The sequence below is a fragment of the Brachycentrus maculatus genome, unplaced genomic scaffold (assembly GCF_059751285.1).
Source record: "Brachycentrus maculatus isolate JH-2025_06_01 unplaced genomic scaffold, ASM5975128v1 h1tg000475l, whole genome shotgun sequence".
Taxonomy (NCBI): Eukaryota; Metazoa; Arthropoda; class Insecta; order Trichoptera; family Brachycentridae; genus Brachycentrus; species Brachycentrus maculatus.
In genome coordinates this window covers 2,896,680-2,911,748 of record NW_028281222.1, presented here as the reverse complement: position 1 = coordinate 2,911,748, position 15,069 = coordinate 2,896,680, and the positions used below count along the sequence as shown (strand labels likewise).

Here is a 15,069-nt window from a genome sequence, read left to right as displayed (position 1 = left end):
TTATCCGCACCCCAATGGTGCATAGGGCACTGTGTCTTATAAACGCAGTGTTATCATGATCGTTTTACACATGAAGGAAAGGTGATCAGCCCTCCGCTTCAGGTACCAGTCCAGGGTAATAATATTGAATAAATATTACAGTGAAAAAATCACTTATATTTATTTTACCCCCCTTGGGAATCGAACCCGGGACCTCCAGAACGGTAGCCGAGCGAGCTGACCATTACACTATTTGGACACACTCAAAATGTTGTAAATCTGTTATTATGTATATTTTATAAAATTTAGTTTTTTTTTATAGTCAAGCACTATCTACCCTCTGAATGCAAACAGCTATATATGGTATCAAAAGTTTTGTTATTCAATATCACTAGTCTGTTTTATCGGCAGGTTGGAAAATGTTATTTTTTAGTAGTCATGTATTTATTTATTTTCTTTACATGAAGTTAAAATAAATAAAAACATACCACAAGACCTACACTAAGAAAAAGAAAGTAAGAGAGGATAATAAGATGTAAATATAATTAATAACCAAATAAATGTTACAACATTTTGAGTGTGTCCAAATACTTGGTCACAAAATCTGGATTATCTCCAATTACAGGAGTTATTTTCATATTATCTTTTGACATCTCATCAAAGATGAAGAAGAATATGGAAGTCTGGGCATTTACGGGGCTGACGACCGTCATCGGCTGGTTTAAGTGATCACTTTACACACGTGTAACATTCACCAATTGTACCCATTATTGACAACCACACTACTCAAATTCTTAGAAGTTCTATATATATATATATATATATATATATATATATATATATATATATATATATATATATATATATATATATATATATATATATATATATATATATATATATATATATATATATATATATATATATATATATATATATATATATATATATATATATGAACCAATTTAGAAATCTTGTTCTTGAATCACTAGAACTTCACTAGAGACATCTATTGGTGAGATGTAAAGAAGCTTTGTACTAAGCAGAAACTCTTATATTAGTATGTGAGGTCCGAATCCTGGATTATAATCACACACATGAGAAACGTTTCTCATGTGTGTGATTATAATCCAGGATTTAGAACAAGGTTTCTGAATTGGTTCATATATATATTTGGAACTTCTAAGAATTAGAGTAGTGTGGTTGTCAATAATGGGTAGAATTGGTGAATGTTACACGTGTGTAAAGTGATCACTTAAACCAGCCGATGACGGTCGTCAGTACCGTAAATGCCCAGACTTCCATATTCTTATTCATCTTTGATGAGATGTCAAGAAATAAATAAATGTTAGTCAAAGTCCCATTTTTAATATTTTTTCCATAAAATCAAACCCAAACTAAACAGAGTTATCCCCTTCCTTGCTCTTACCCCTCCTTAAAACACCATTACCCCCACCCCTACCCTTTTGAAACCCAACAACTTGTACACTGTTTCTTTTTTTATATATATATTTAGTAATAAATGTAACCCTGAAGAGGGCAACAGGTTGTTGCCGAAACTAGTTGGTTAATAAAAATGTGAGTGGATCAAAACACAAAGTATTTTTATTTCTCGAAATAATATATCAATATGATCCACAAAGTTAATACTTTCAATATTCAAAACATGTAAATTTTCTTTTAAAAAGGGCAAAAACAAATATTGTATTGTTGTTATTAATATGCGTTTAACTTTGGTATTTTTAAGTAATGAAATCCATTCAACTCAATGGTTGCCGACGAGATGTCTCGGTTAATGGCGGAGTGTCCGTATTGCCAGGCACGAGATAACTCGGAAGCACTTTTCGAGGTATAGTCTTCCACCATATTTACACTCTGGTGAAAACGGTACATACATTGACATCTGTTGACGTATTTTATAAAATACACTTTTAAGCAATTTATCGGTAAATTTCAAAAAGTGTTTCAGCTGACCGTACAAAGATGTCTACCACTTATTTATATCGTAGTCATACTGGAAAAAGTGACCAACAGCATTTTTTACAAAAACGTGATCATTGACTATTCGATATCTTTGTTAGTTTGGGAGTACCTTTGATGCCCTTCCCACCCTGGCTTGTGAGGTCCTGGTACTTGACATCACATTCTTCGATGCGTCTCTTCAATTCCGCTAGAACAGACCATATTGGAGAATTCAGAACAAAATAGCGGAGAAGACACATCACTAAAACATTGAAGTTTCTTATTTATTTTAACTGCAGACAGTTGGTAGAATCCATTTCAAATTGTTGGGTAATATATCCAAAATTAAACAAGGTTATTGGATTGAATTCTACTTTTATTTACATATCGTAGTCATACAGGAGAAAGTGATCAAGTGCATTTTTTACAAAAACGTGATCAATGACTATTTGATATCTTACTAGCTTAATATTGCCCTGAAAAACATCCCAAATGATTTTAAACTTGGAAGTATAGTATATTGACTTGTTAAAAACGACTAACTGCATTGATGTTCATTTTCTTGTCAATCAAAAGTGACTCAAATGGCCTTCCTGAACATTTTACGTTTGGTTAGTTGGTCACATTCTCCTGTACGACTACGATATACATCGACATACAATTGTTTTTAAACGCCGCAGGGTTCCAATCTTTCCATTTTGCTAAATTGTTGCCTATTTTCGTCCAATTATCCATTATTATTCTCTCTTCTCCGTCTTATTCCTTAATACTCAAAATTTAATAAAAAATGTATATAAAAAACAAAACAATTTATTTTAACAATTATTTTTACAAAAAATGTTTGGCCTGATAAGCACTGCTGCGGTTTTGAAAAGGTTAATAATAATATGGCGATCTGTTCATTGCAACTGGTTTTCCGTAAACTGGTGTTGCTGCAGGGCCTCCACTGGAAGCTGGAGCAGCTGCACTGGAAGCTGGAGCAGCTCTGGCTGAGTCTTCCACCGGACCTACTGAATCTCTCCGGTCATCCCTGCATGGCCCTCGGTGAATGTAGACGAACTCTAAACACCGAACAAAAAAAATTACATATTAAGAACAGTATTTTTTAAAATTCTATTCAGGTTTGTATTTTTTTTAAAAAAAACATTTACATCTGAAATATGTAATCATGTTTCAGATGCAAATGTATATATATTTCGTCCGCCTCCGTAGCAGCACGCTCGGCTACCGTTCTGGAGGTCCTGGGTTTGATTCCCAGGGGGGGTAAAATAAATATAAGTGATTTTTTCACTGTAATATTAATTTAATAGTACCCTGGACTAGTACCTGAAGCGGAGGGCTGATCACCTTTCCTTCATGTGTAAACGATCAAGATAACACTGCGTTTATATGAAGCAGTGCTATATGTATATGTATATGTATATATATATATATATATATATATATATATATATATATATATATATATATATATATATATATATAATATGTATATATATATATATATATATATATATATATATATATATATATATATATATATATATATATATATATATATATATATATATATATATATATATATATATATATATATATATATATATATATATATATATATATATATATATATATATATATATATATATATATATATATATATATATATATATATATATATATATATATATATATATATATATATATATATATATATATATATATATATATATATATATATATATATATATATATATATATATATATATATATATATATATATATATATATATATATATATATACATATACATATACATATAGCACTGCTTCATATAAACGCAGTGTTATCTTGATCGTTTACACATGAAGGAAAGGTGATCAGCCCTCCGCTTCAGGTACTAGTCCAGGGTACTATTAAATTAATATTACAGTGAAAAAATCACTTATATTTATTTTACCCCCCCTGGGAATCAAACCCAGGACCTCCAGAACGGTAGCCGAGCGTGCTGCTACGGAGGCGGACGAAATATATATACATTTGCATCTGAAACATGATTACATATTTCAGATGTAAATGTTTTTTTTAAAAAAAATACAAACCTGAATAGAATTTTAAAAAATACTGTTCTTAATATGTAATTTTTTTTGTTCGGTGTTTAGAGTTCGTCTACATTCACCGAGGGCCATGCAGGGATGACCGGAGAGATTCAGTAGGTCCGGTGGAAGACTCAGCCAGAGCTGCTCCAGCTTCCAGTGCAGCTGCTCCAGCTTCCAGTGGAGGCCCTGCAGCAACACCAGTTTACGGAAAACCAGTTGCAATGAACAGATCGCCATATTATTATTAACCTTTTCAAAACCGCAGCAGTGCTTATCAGGCCAAACATTTTTTGTAAAAATAATTGTTAAAATAAATTGTTTTGTTTTTTATATACATTTTTTATTAAATTTTGAGTATTAAGGAATAAGACGGAGAAGAGAGAATAATAATGGATAATTGGACGAAAATAGGCAACAATTTAGCAAAATGGAAAGATTGGAACCCTGCGGCGTTTAAAAACAATTGTATGTCGATGTATATCGTAGTCGTACAGGAGAATGTGACCAACTAACCAAACGTAAAATGTTCAGGAAGGCCATTTGAGTCACTTTTGATTGACAAGAAAATGAACATCAATGCAGTTAGTCGTTTTTAACAAGTCAATATACTATACTTCCAAGTTTAAAATCATTTGGGATGTTTTTCAGGGCAATATTAAGCTAGTAAGATATCAAATAGTCATTGATCACGTTTTTGTAAAAAATGCACTTGATCACTTTCTCCTGTATGACTACGATATGTAAATAAAAGTAGAATTCAATCCAATAACCTTGTTTAATTTTGGATATATTACCCAACAATTTGAAATGGATTCTACCAACTGTCTGCAGTTAAAATAAATAAGAAACTTCAATGTTTTAGTGATGTGTCTTCTCCGCTATTTTGTTCTGAATTCTCCAATATGGTCTGTTCTAGCGGAATTGAAGAGACGCATCGAAGAATGTGATGTCAAGTACCAGGACCTCACAAGCCAGGGTGGGAAGGGCATCAAAGGTACTCCCAAACTAACAAAGATATCGAATAGTCAATGATCACGTTTTTGTAAAAAATGCTGTTGGTCACTTTTTCCAGTATGACTACGATATAAATAAGTGGTAGACATCTTTGTACGGTCAGCTGAAACACTTTTTGAAATTTACCGATAAATTGCTTAAAAGTGTATTTTATAAAATACGTCAACAGATGTCAATGTATGTACCGTTTTCACCAGAGTGTAAATATGGTGGAAGACTATACCTCGAAAAGTGCTTCCGAGTTATCTCGTGCCTGGCAATACGGACACTCCGCCATTAACCGAGACATCTCGTCGGCAACCATTGAGTTGAATGGATTTCATTACTTAAAAATACCAAAGTTAAACGCATATTAATAACAACAATACAATATTTGTTTTTGCCCTTTTTAAAAGAAAATTTACATGTTTTGAATATTGAAAGTATTAACTTTGTGGATCATATTGATATATTATTTCGAGAAATAAAAATACTTTGTGTTTTGATCCACTCACATTTTTATTAACCAACTAGTTTCGGCAACAACCTGTTGCCCTCTTCAGGGTTACATTTATTACTAAATATATATATAAAAAAAGAAACAGTGTACAAGTTGTTGGGTTTCAAAAGGGTAGGGGTGGGGGTAATGGTGTTTTAAGGAGGGGTAAGAGCAAGGAAGGGGATAACTCTGTTTAGTTTGGGTTTGATTTTATGGAAAAAATATTAAAAATGGGACTTTGACTAACATTTATTTATTTCTTGACATCTCATCAAAGATGAATAAGAATATGGAAGTCTGGGCATTTACGGTACTGACGACCGTCATCGGCTGGTTTAAGTGATCACTTTACACACGTGTAACATTCACCAATTCTACCCATTATTGACAACCACACTACTCTAATTCTTAGAAGTTCCAAATATATATATGAACCAATTCAGAAACCTTGTTCTAAATCCTGGATTATAATCACACACATGAGAAACGTTTCTCATGTGTGTGATTATAATCCAGGATTCGGACCTCACATACTAATATAAGAGTTTCTGCTTAGTACAAAGCTTCTTTACATCTCACCAATAGATGTCTCTAGTGAAGTTCTAGTGATTCAAGAACAAGATTTCTAAATTGGTTCATATATATATATATATATATATATATATATATATATATATATATATATATATATATATATATATATATATATATAATATATATATATATATATATATATATATATATATATATATATATATATATATATATATATATATATATATATATAGAACTTCTAAGAATTTGAGTAGTGTGGTTGTCAATAATGGGTACAATTGGTGAATGTTACACGTATATATACATATATATATAAATATATATATATATATATATATATATATATATATATATATATATATATATATATATATATATATATATATATATATATATATATATATATATATATATATATATATATATATATATATATATATATATATATATATATATATATATATATATATATATATATATATATATATATATATATATATATATATATATATATATATATATATATATATATATATATATATATATATATATATATATATATATATATATATATATATATATATATATATATATATATATATAGAAGTTTCTTACCATCATCAGGATTGTTGCAATTGTAGATGTTCCGGAGGCAAGGGTTGGAAAAGGTCCTCGACTCGTAGGTGTAATAGTTGACGGTGCAGATGGGGTCATAGATGAATGGACACGCCTGCGGGCAGTCTTCCCTTTGAGCGCTCGCAACCGCAAGCCCCGCGAGGACCAGGCAACCTGCAAGCAAATAGTGGCAAGAATGTATTATACCAAATCGCTCACTCCTTTCAAGAACGTCATATAATAAAAAATCGTCAATTTTCAGTTGTACATGTTTTCGGAATGCTTAGAAAATTTTCTATATCCCAGCAAAAGCGGCATATTTTTAACTTAATATTTACCCGCTACAGGGCAGAAAGTGTTATTTTTGCATTTGGAAGAAAAGATATTGTTTTATAATTTTTTTTTTAAATATGCTAAATATTTTTTAAATGGAGAAAAAACATTCAGGTTTTACCTTGAAAGATCTGTTGCACAGTAAAAAGTTCAATAAGTGGCTTGATATTTATTTTTAATACATTGTATTATATTTTTAAACTTTAAAAACGTTCTCCTGAAAAATCAAGTTTTTTGATTTATGACGTTCTTGAAAGGAGTGAGCGATATGTATACAATAATATGTGACGCGTTTTGTCTTATCAAGACATTGTGTTTGATAATGTCTTAATAAGAGGAAACGCGTCACATACTATCATATATATGTAAATAAAAGTAAAATTCACTCTAATAACCTTATTTATAAAGAACTAAAATCTAATTTATATAGAACTAAAATCTAACTCTGCAAATGTGAAAGGAGTAGGATCTAAGCTAACCCTGTCAATGTAGAAACAGAATCTAAGCTAACTCTGCCATTGCAGGGCCAGACTATTGAATGTGTTACCTCTCCGCGTAAACAAATGCACCTTCTCTAATCACTTTTAACCCTTCCCGGTTCTATGTCGAATGTCATTCGACATTTTTTTCTTCATCAGTTTAGTGTTAAAATACAATAATAATAAAACCCTTATCCGCACCCCAATGGTGCATAGGGCACTGCTTCATATAAACGCAGTGTTATCTTGATCGTTTACACATGAAGGAAAGGTGATCAGGCCTCCGCTTCAGGTACCAGTCCAGGGTAATATTGAATAAATATTACAGTGAAAAAATCACTTATATTTATTTAACCCCCCCCCTCTGGGAATCGAACCCGGGACCTCCAGAACGGTAGCCGAGCGTGCTGACCATTACACTACGGAGGCGGACAAGCAAAATACAAGCAAACATATTTTTTCTCACTGGTATTTAGTGTAAAATGTTATAATAAGAGACAAGATTGGATACATTCAAAATAAAAATAAATTTTTAACACAAGTGTAGTTTTATTTTAAAAAATCTTGGTATGTATTGTTTAACCCTGTATTGCTGTAAATCTATTGTGGACCTGGTGGAATTTTTTTTATGGACTGCAAAGGGTTAAGAAGCGTCTGAGACATTACTATCTATCATTAGAATCCTAATTGTCCATCAAACCTCCTCCCTCTACCTCCTTCCCTAAACTCCTTTCTTCCTTTGCCTTCCTTATTATCATCGATTTGTAATTTATATTTTTTTAAATGTTCAAGTACTATCTACCCTCTGATTGCAAACAGCGTTATATGGTTACATCACTAGTTATCAGGGAATTATGTAGTTAGTGTAGGGAAATAAGCGAGTAATGTAGGGAAGGATGAAAGCAGAGTGAACGCTGTTGAAATGTGCTCCCTCAGACGAATGTGGGGAAAATCGTTGTATGACAGGATTAAAAACGAAAATATAAGACAGGAATGTAAAGGTTGAACAAGGGATAATTGAAAAATTAGGAAGAGTTCTTTACGGTGGTATGGACATGTGGAGCAGATGGATAGCGAGAGAATGACTATGAAAATATATGTGGCGAATGTGAGCGGGAGAACAGAACGAGGACGGCCGAAAAAGACTTAGCAGTATCAGATCAATCAGAATCTAAAATCTGGTGGTGTCAAAAGTCTGCGTAATCAGAGGGCATGTATGACTAGATGTATGGATGTGAAGGAGGCGAGGAGTGTATGTCAGGACAGAAGAGTGTGGCGTTCCATCCTCTCTGCCTACCCTGTGGTGTAACGGCGTGATGGTAGTGGTAGAAGTCATATATATTGTATTAAGTAGAGGAAGACGTTGTATGATAGATGTTCGAATGGTGAAATAAGGAAAGAATGCAAGGCTGAGAAAAGCATTATTCTCATAATTAAGAAAGGTGTGTTGTGAAGGTTTGGACGTGTGGAACATGTGGAATGAGTGAATAAAGGATAGTTAAACAAATTTATGAGGCGAATGTGGTTGGTTGTAGAAGAATGCAATAACAATATGTTTTTCCACACAATCTTCGTCTCTTTCACATCACTGAATGCAGTCGAATGGGTTCTCTTAGACGAATGTGTGGCAAAACGTTGTATGACAGATGTTCGATTGGTGATATAAGGAAAGAATCCAAGAATTTAGAATCAGATAAGCATTATAGATAAAATTAAGAAGGGTGTGTTGATATGGTTTGGGCATGTGGAACAAATGAGTGACGGAAGGATAGTTAAACAAATTTATGAGGCGAATGTGGTTGGTAGTAGAAGCGGAGGAAGACCTCGAAAAACTTGGCATGATCAAGTATTTCAAATACTTGAATGTGGTCAGGTCAGGAGTCGAAATAATCGGCGGGTATGTATGAGGAGACGCACGAATCGAAAGAAGCGAAGAGTGTTTCCAGAGACAGATAGGTGTGGCGTTCTGTCCTCTCTGCCCACCCCTGCGGGGAAGCGGCGAGAAGGTTGGTCGGTCAGTATAGTAAGTTAGTTTATATATAAAAAAAGTACTTACATAAAGAAATTGCGCACTTCATTTTTGTAGCAATGATGGAGCAATCGACACGTTGATATTACTTTATATAACCATCTGGAGGATGCATCTGTCTCGAATGCCAGAGATTGTCAAACTGTCATTGCTAAACCTTTTTACTTAGAGCATTGGTGCACTTCACGGAATTTTACCGTCCGGCAGTCCGGTTTTTAAAAATAAAAGCGACTACGACAGTTTAGCGTGATCGAATTTAAGAGCGCCGTGATCACGCATCGATCGAGATGGACAAAAGCAGAAGCCAATCATCGTTTTATCACGCTAATTGAAGTGCCGGACGATAAAATTCCATGTAGTGCACAAGCGCTCTTAGGGCGTTTTTGCACGGAATTTTACCGTCCGGCAGTCTGGTTTTTAAAGATAAAAGCAACTACTAAATAAAAGTGATCGAATTAATGAGCACTGTAATCACACACCGATCAAGATGGACAAAAGTACAAGCCAATCATCGCTTTATCACGCTAATTGAAGTGCCGGACGATAAAACTCCATGTAGTGCACAAGCGCTCTTAGGGCGTTTTTGCACTACTCGGAATTTTAGCGTCCGGCACTTCAGTAAGCATATAAAATGGATGATTGGCTTGCGTTTTGTCTTCCTTTCTTCGGATCAGTGTTCTCGATCGGTGCGTGATCAGAGTGCGCCAAATTCGATCACGCCAAACTGTCGTAGTCGCTTTTATTTTTCAAAACTGCATTGTCCAACGGTAAAATTCCGGCACGTCAGTTAGCGTTTTATAACGACGATTGGCTTGGATTGGCTTGTGCTTTTGTCCATCTTTCTTCGGATCGGTGCGTGAACGCGACAGAGTTAGAAACTCAGATATAAGAAAAGTCTGCGATGTTGAAGATGTTGTGCGATGGGGAAGAGAAAGAAGACGTTTCTGGAGAGATCATGTGAGAAGAGCGAGTTCCGATCGAGGGGTGAGGGTGGCAACGGACAGCAGACCCCCAGGAAGACCACCTAAACGATGGAAGGATAGCTTGTCTTCCACCTCCCAGGAGCGATTCGAGAATGACAGGACCTAGTCCTAAAAGAAGAAGAAGAAGAAGAAGAAGAGGTGCGTGAACGCGTTGCGCGTAAATTCGATCACGCTAAACTGTCGTAGTTGTTTTCATTTTTCAAAACCGGACCGCAGGACTGTGAAATCCCGTATAGTGAACAAGCGCCCTTACGGTGCTAAAAACTTCCGTATTTTGTTCACCATGTGAAAATGTGATCGAAAAACGGGAAAAATGTGAATATTCCCAAATATTGCTTTCATTGACCATAGTTATTTTTTTATTATTTTTTTATTTATTTATTGCACATATAAGTCATATATATACTGGCAGTGCACAACGGAGTCCTGGTTCCAACTCTAATGTATGGAAGTGGAAACATGGAGTTGGCAAAAGAAGGATGAAAGTAGACTGAATGCAGTCGAAATGCGATCTCTCAGAAGAATGTGCGACAAAACGATGTATGATAGATGTGCGAATAGTGAAATATGGAAGGAATGCAAAGCTGAGATAAGCATTATCGATAAAATTAAGAAAAGTGTGTTGAGATGGTTTGGACATGTGGAACGAATGAGTGAGGAAAGAACGGTAAAACAAATTTATGAGGCGAATGTTAATGGGAAAAGAAGCAGAGGAAGACCGAGAAAAACATGGCATGATCAGGTATGCCAAATACTTGAAAGTGGTCAGGTTAGGAGTCGTAACAATCGGCGGGTATGTATGAGGAGATGCATGAACGTTGAAGAGGCGAAGAATGTTTCCAAGGTCACAGTGGTGTGGCGCTCTATTCTCTCTGCCTACCCCTGCGGGGAAGCGGCGTGATGGTTAGTTAGTTTGTTAGTTATATTCCCGGTAGTAATTTCTATTTCTTATTTTGGGACATGGGATTAAGGTTAACAAGACTGGAACACAAATAATATATGTAGTAAAAAAAAAGTTTTTTGAAATAACCAAAACTAATACTAATACATGGCAAAATATAAAAACAATAAACAGGTATAATAAATAGGCAAAAGAAGCATATGTTAAAGAAATAAATATGAAATCATACGGTAGGAAGCATATTTAAAATAAACAAATCGTAGTCGTACAGGAGAAAGTGACCAGCTACCAAAACGTGAAATGTTCAGGAGGGCCCATTTAAGTCACTTTTGCTTGGCAAGAAAATAAACATCAATGCAGTTAATCATTTTTACCAAGTCAATATGTTATACTTCCGAGTTTAAAATCCTTTGGGATTTTTTCAGGGCAATATTAAGCTAGTAAGATATCAAATAGTCAATGATCACGTTTTTTTAAAACAATGCACTTGGTCACTTTCTCCAGTACGACTACGAAATGAGAAAAAATAAAAAATTAGAAAATATAACAAATGAGAAAATTTAAAAAAACATAAGGTGAAATAATATAATAATAATATTATAAAACCCTTATCCGCACCCCAATGGTGCATAAGGCACTGCGTCATATAAACGCAGTGTTATCTTGATCGTTTACACATGAAGGAAAGGTGATCAGCCCTCCGCTTCAGGCACCAGTCCAGGGTAATATTGAATAAAAATGACAGTGAAAAAATCACTTATATTTATTTTACCCCCCTTGAGAATCGAACCCGGGACCTCCAGAACGGTAGCCGAACGTGCTGATCATTACACTACGGAGGCGGACTAAGGTGAAAACAAAATTTAAAAATGTGACTAATCACTACATATATATCCTTCTATAAAATACCTTCCCAGATGATTTATTTAAGTAATATTTATTTATTTTAAACTTAAAAAAAAAAATAAACAGAGATAATTCGAATTTTTAAACAAGTATCCCGTAGACCCATTAAAATTGTTGTAAACAATTTAAAATACTAACGGCTTTAAAAGGAAACTAATAATGATAATTCCTTTAAAAAATAATATTGAGAAGTATCGATAAAATTATGGAACTTTTAAATACCTACTTAAAATAACTTCACTATATAAATATTTGATTAAAATCCTACAGCTGATCAAATTGAAAATAATTTATTTTTGTTCAAACTGTTTGACATTTATTACCTGCCTCTCTCCGTGAACAATGCAAGTTATAAATAATCCTTCAAGAAAGGTCTGAATCATGCCAATCCATCACCCTCACCGTCCATAAAAAAATCAAGTATTTTTATTTTTTGTATTATTTTTTTACATCTCATCAAAGATGAAGAAGAATATGGAAGTCTGGGCATTTACGGGGCTGACGACCATCATAGGCTGGTTTAAGTGATCATTTTACACATGTGTAACATTCAACAATTCTACCCATTATTGACAACCACACTACTCAAATTCTTGGACGTTCTACAGTATCTACTCAATGAATTAGGGCCACCCATTATTTTTTTGAATACTCTGAAATCTTTTGGATTATTAAATTTATTTTACATAAATACTTTAAATTTTCTATTGACATCTAATATCATGTATATTACCTTCAATAATATGTAAAATATACCTGGATTATTTAAGCCTTTACAAAATTTCAAACCCTTTTTTTGAGAAAGGTCCCTAATTAGCACAGGTAGACAGATAGTTGAATGTTCAAAAAATAGTCCTATCTCATTTATTAGTGAAGTTTCTTGAGTTCTAGTTGTTGTTTTGTTCAGAGAGGTTATATAGTTATCGTGTCTTGTGAAAAAAACTTAATTTTTAATTTTAGTTCATAAAGTATAAATTTTTTTTGTAAACACAAGTGTTTTTTTTGAAAAGGACAAAATGGGAAAAAGTAAAGACATTTCTGAGGAAAAAAAGTCTAGTGTTATAGTGCTACTGAAATTAGGAATACTATCTAATAGAGAAATTTCAAAAAAAGAAAACGTTTCTCGTCAAACAGTGGACAGAATTTCAAAATCAATAAAAAATCAGTCACCCGCCACCAGCAATCGGCGAAAGAACTGTCGTAGGATTAGAAAAACAACACCGAGGACTGATCGAAAAATCGTTCAAAGTGCCTTAGAAAACCGCAGTGCATCAGCAAAAACATTAAAAATAAAATTGGAAGAAGAGGGTATAAATATATCGGTATCAACACTGAGGCGACGTCTTTACGAAGTAAATCTGAAATGCAGGCGCCCTGTAAAAGTACCAAAATTGACACCACGAATGAAAGCGGATCGATTAAAATGGGCCAGGCTACATCGAAATTACTCGGTAGATGATTGGAAAAAGGTATTTATTTAAATTGAATTTTCAACATATCATTTTAGTAAATAAACTTATATATTTGAATTAAACTTAAATTTTCATTATTTTTCAGGTCATCTTTAGTGATGAGTGCCGGTTAGAAGCCGTGACAGAGAGCCGTCGATTCGTCAGGAGAACACCAATGGAACGTTACAATGAGGCCTGTGTGGTAAAAGTTATCAAACACCCCCCTGCAACAATGATATGGTCATGTATTATTAACAATTTACCTGTTCCGTTGTTTTTTGTGGAAGGAACAATGAACCAAAATTCCTATAAGCAGGTCCTCGAACGAATTTTATTGCCCTTCTACCATACACTCGACCCAACAGAAGGTCCATACACCTTCATGCAGGATGGGGCACCTTGCCACCGGGCTAAATCAATAATAAAATTTTTGTCTAACAAAAATCTGCCTTTGCTCCCCTGGCCTGGAAATTTTCCGGACCTTAATCCTATAGAAAACGTATGGAGCATGTTAAAAAATAAGGTATACTCATTTTTAAATCCGACAGTAGACTGTCTAAAAAAAATATTCAAAAAATATGGTCAGAAGACGAAGAAATAAAAAAATGATAAAACAGTGCATTTTAAGTATGCCAAAAAGAATTGAGGCAGTTATTTCTGCCAAAGGTGGAAATACTAAATACTAACTATATTTATACGAAAATATATGCATAATTTAAGCGTAATAAAGTGTTCATGTGTAAATAAAATTCAATGTTGTTTTATTCAAGGTTTTCTCTGAGTTATTCCTGTTTGAATTGAGAAAATGCGCGAAATTCTGCGTGGCCCTAATTCATTGAGTAGATACTGTATACATATGAACTAATTTTGAAACATTATTCTTGAATCACTAGAACTTCACTAATGACATCTATTGGTGAGATGATAAAGCTCTGAAGTTCTATCAAAAAATTCTCAAGTTTAAAAAAAAAACACTGAAGTTCCAGCAAAAAGTACTCAAATTTGAGAAAAAAACACTGAAAATCCTGCAAAAAGTTCTCAAGTTCGAGAACAAAAACTGAACTTCCTGCAAAACGTATTCAAGTTCGAGAAAAAACACTAGAACTTCACTAGAGACATCTATAGAGAGAAGCTTTTTCTTGAGCAGAAAATATTTTATTAGTATGTGAGTTCCGAATCCTGGATTATAATCACATACATGAGAAACACCAGAAAAAATCATTTTTATCTTAATCTTTTTTATTATTTAAGCTTATAATTTGATCAATTAATTTATTTAAAACAT

General features: G+C 33.4%; 1 protein-coding gene across 1 annotated transcript; it reads right to left on the bottom strand.

Annotated features, from left to right (window-relative positions):
• Positions 1-2,735: 2,735 nt before the first annotated feature.
• LOC148302187 (uncharacterized) lies at positions 2,736-9,619 on the bottom strand. Its single transcript, XM_088272125.1, has 3 exons — positions 9,571-9,619; positions 6,703-6,876; positions 2,736-3,002 (listed from the first exon to the last, which is right to left on the bottom strand). Exons 1-3 carry the CDS (start codon positions 9,590-9,592, stop codon positions 2,818-2,820), a joined length of 381 nt encoding a protein of 126 aa, XP_088128251.1. The 5' UTR covers positions 9,593-9,619; the 3' UTR covers positions 2,736-2,817.
• Positions 9,620-15,069: the final 5,450 nt, after the last annotated feature.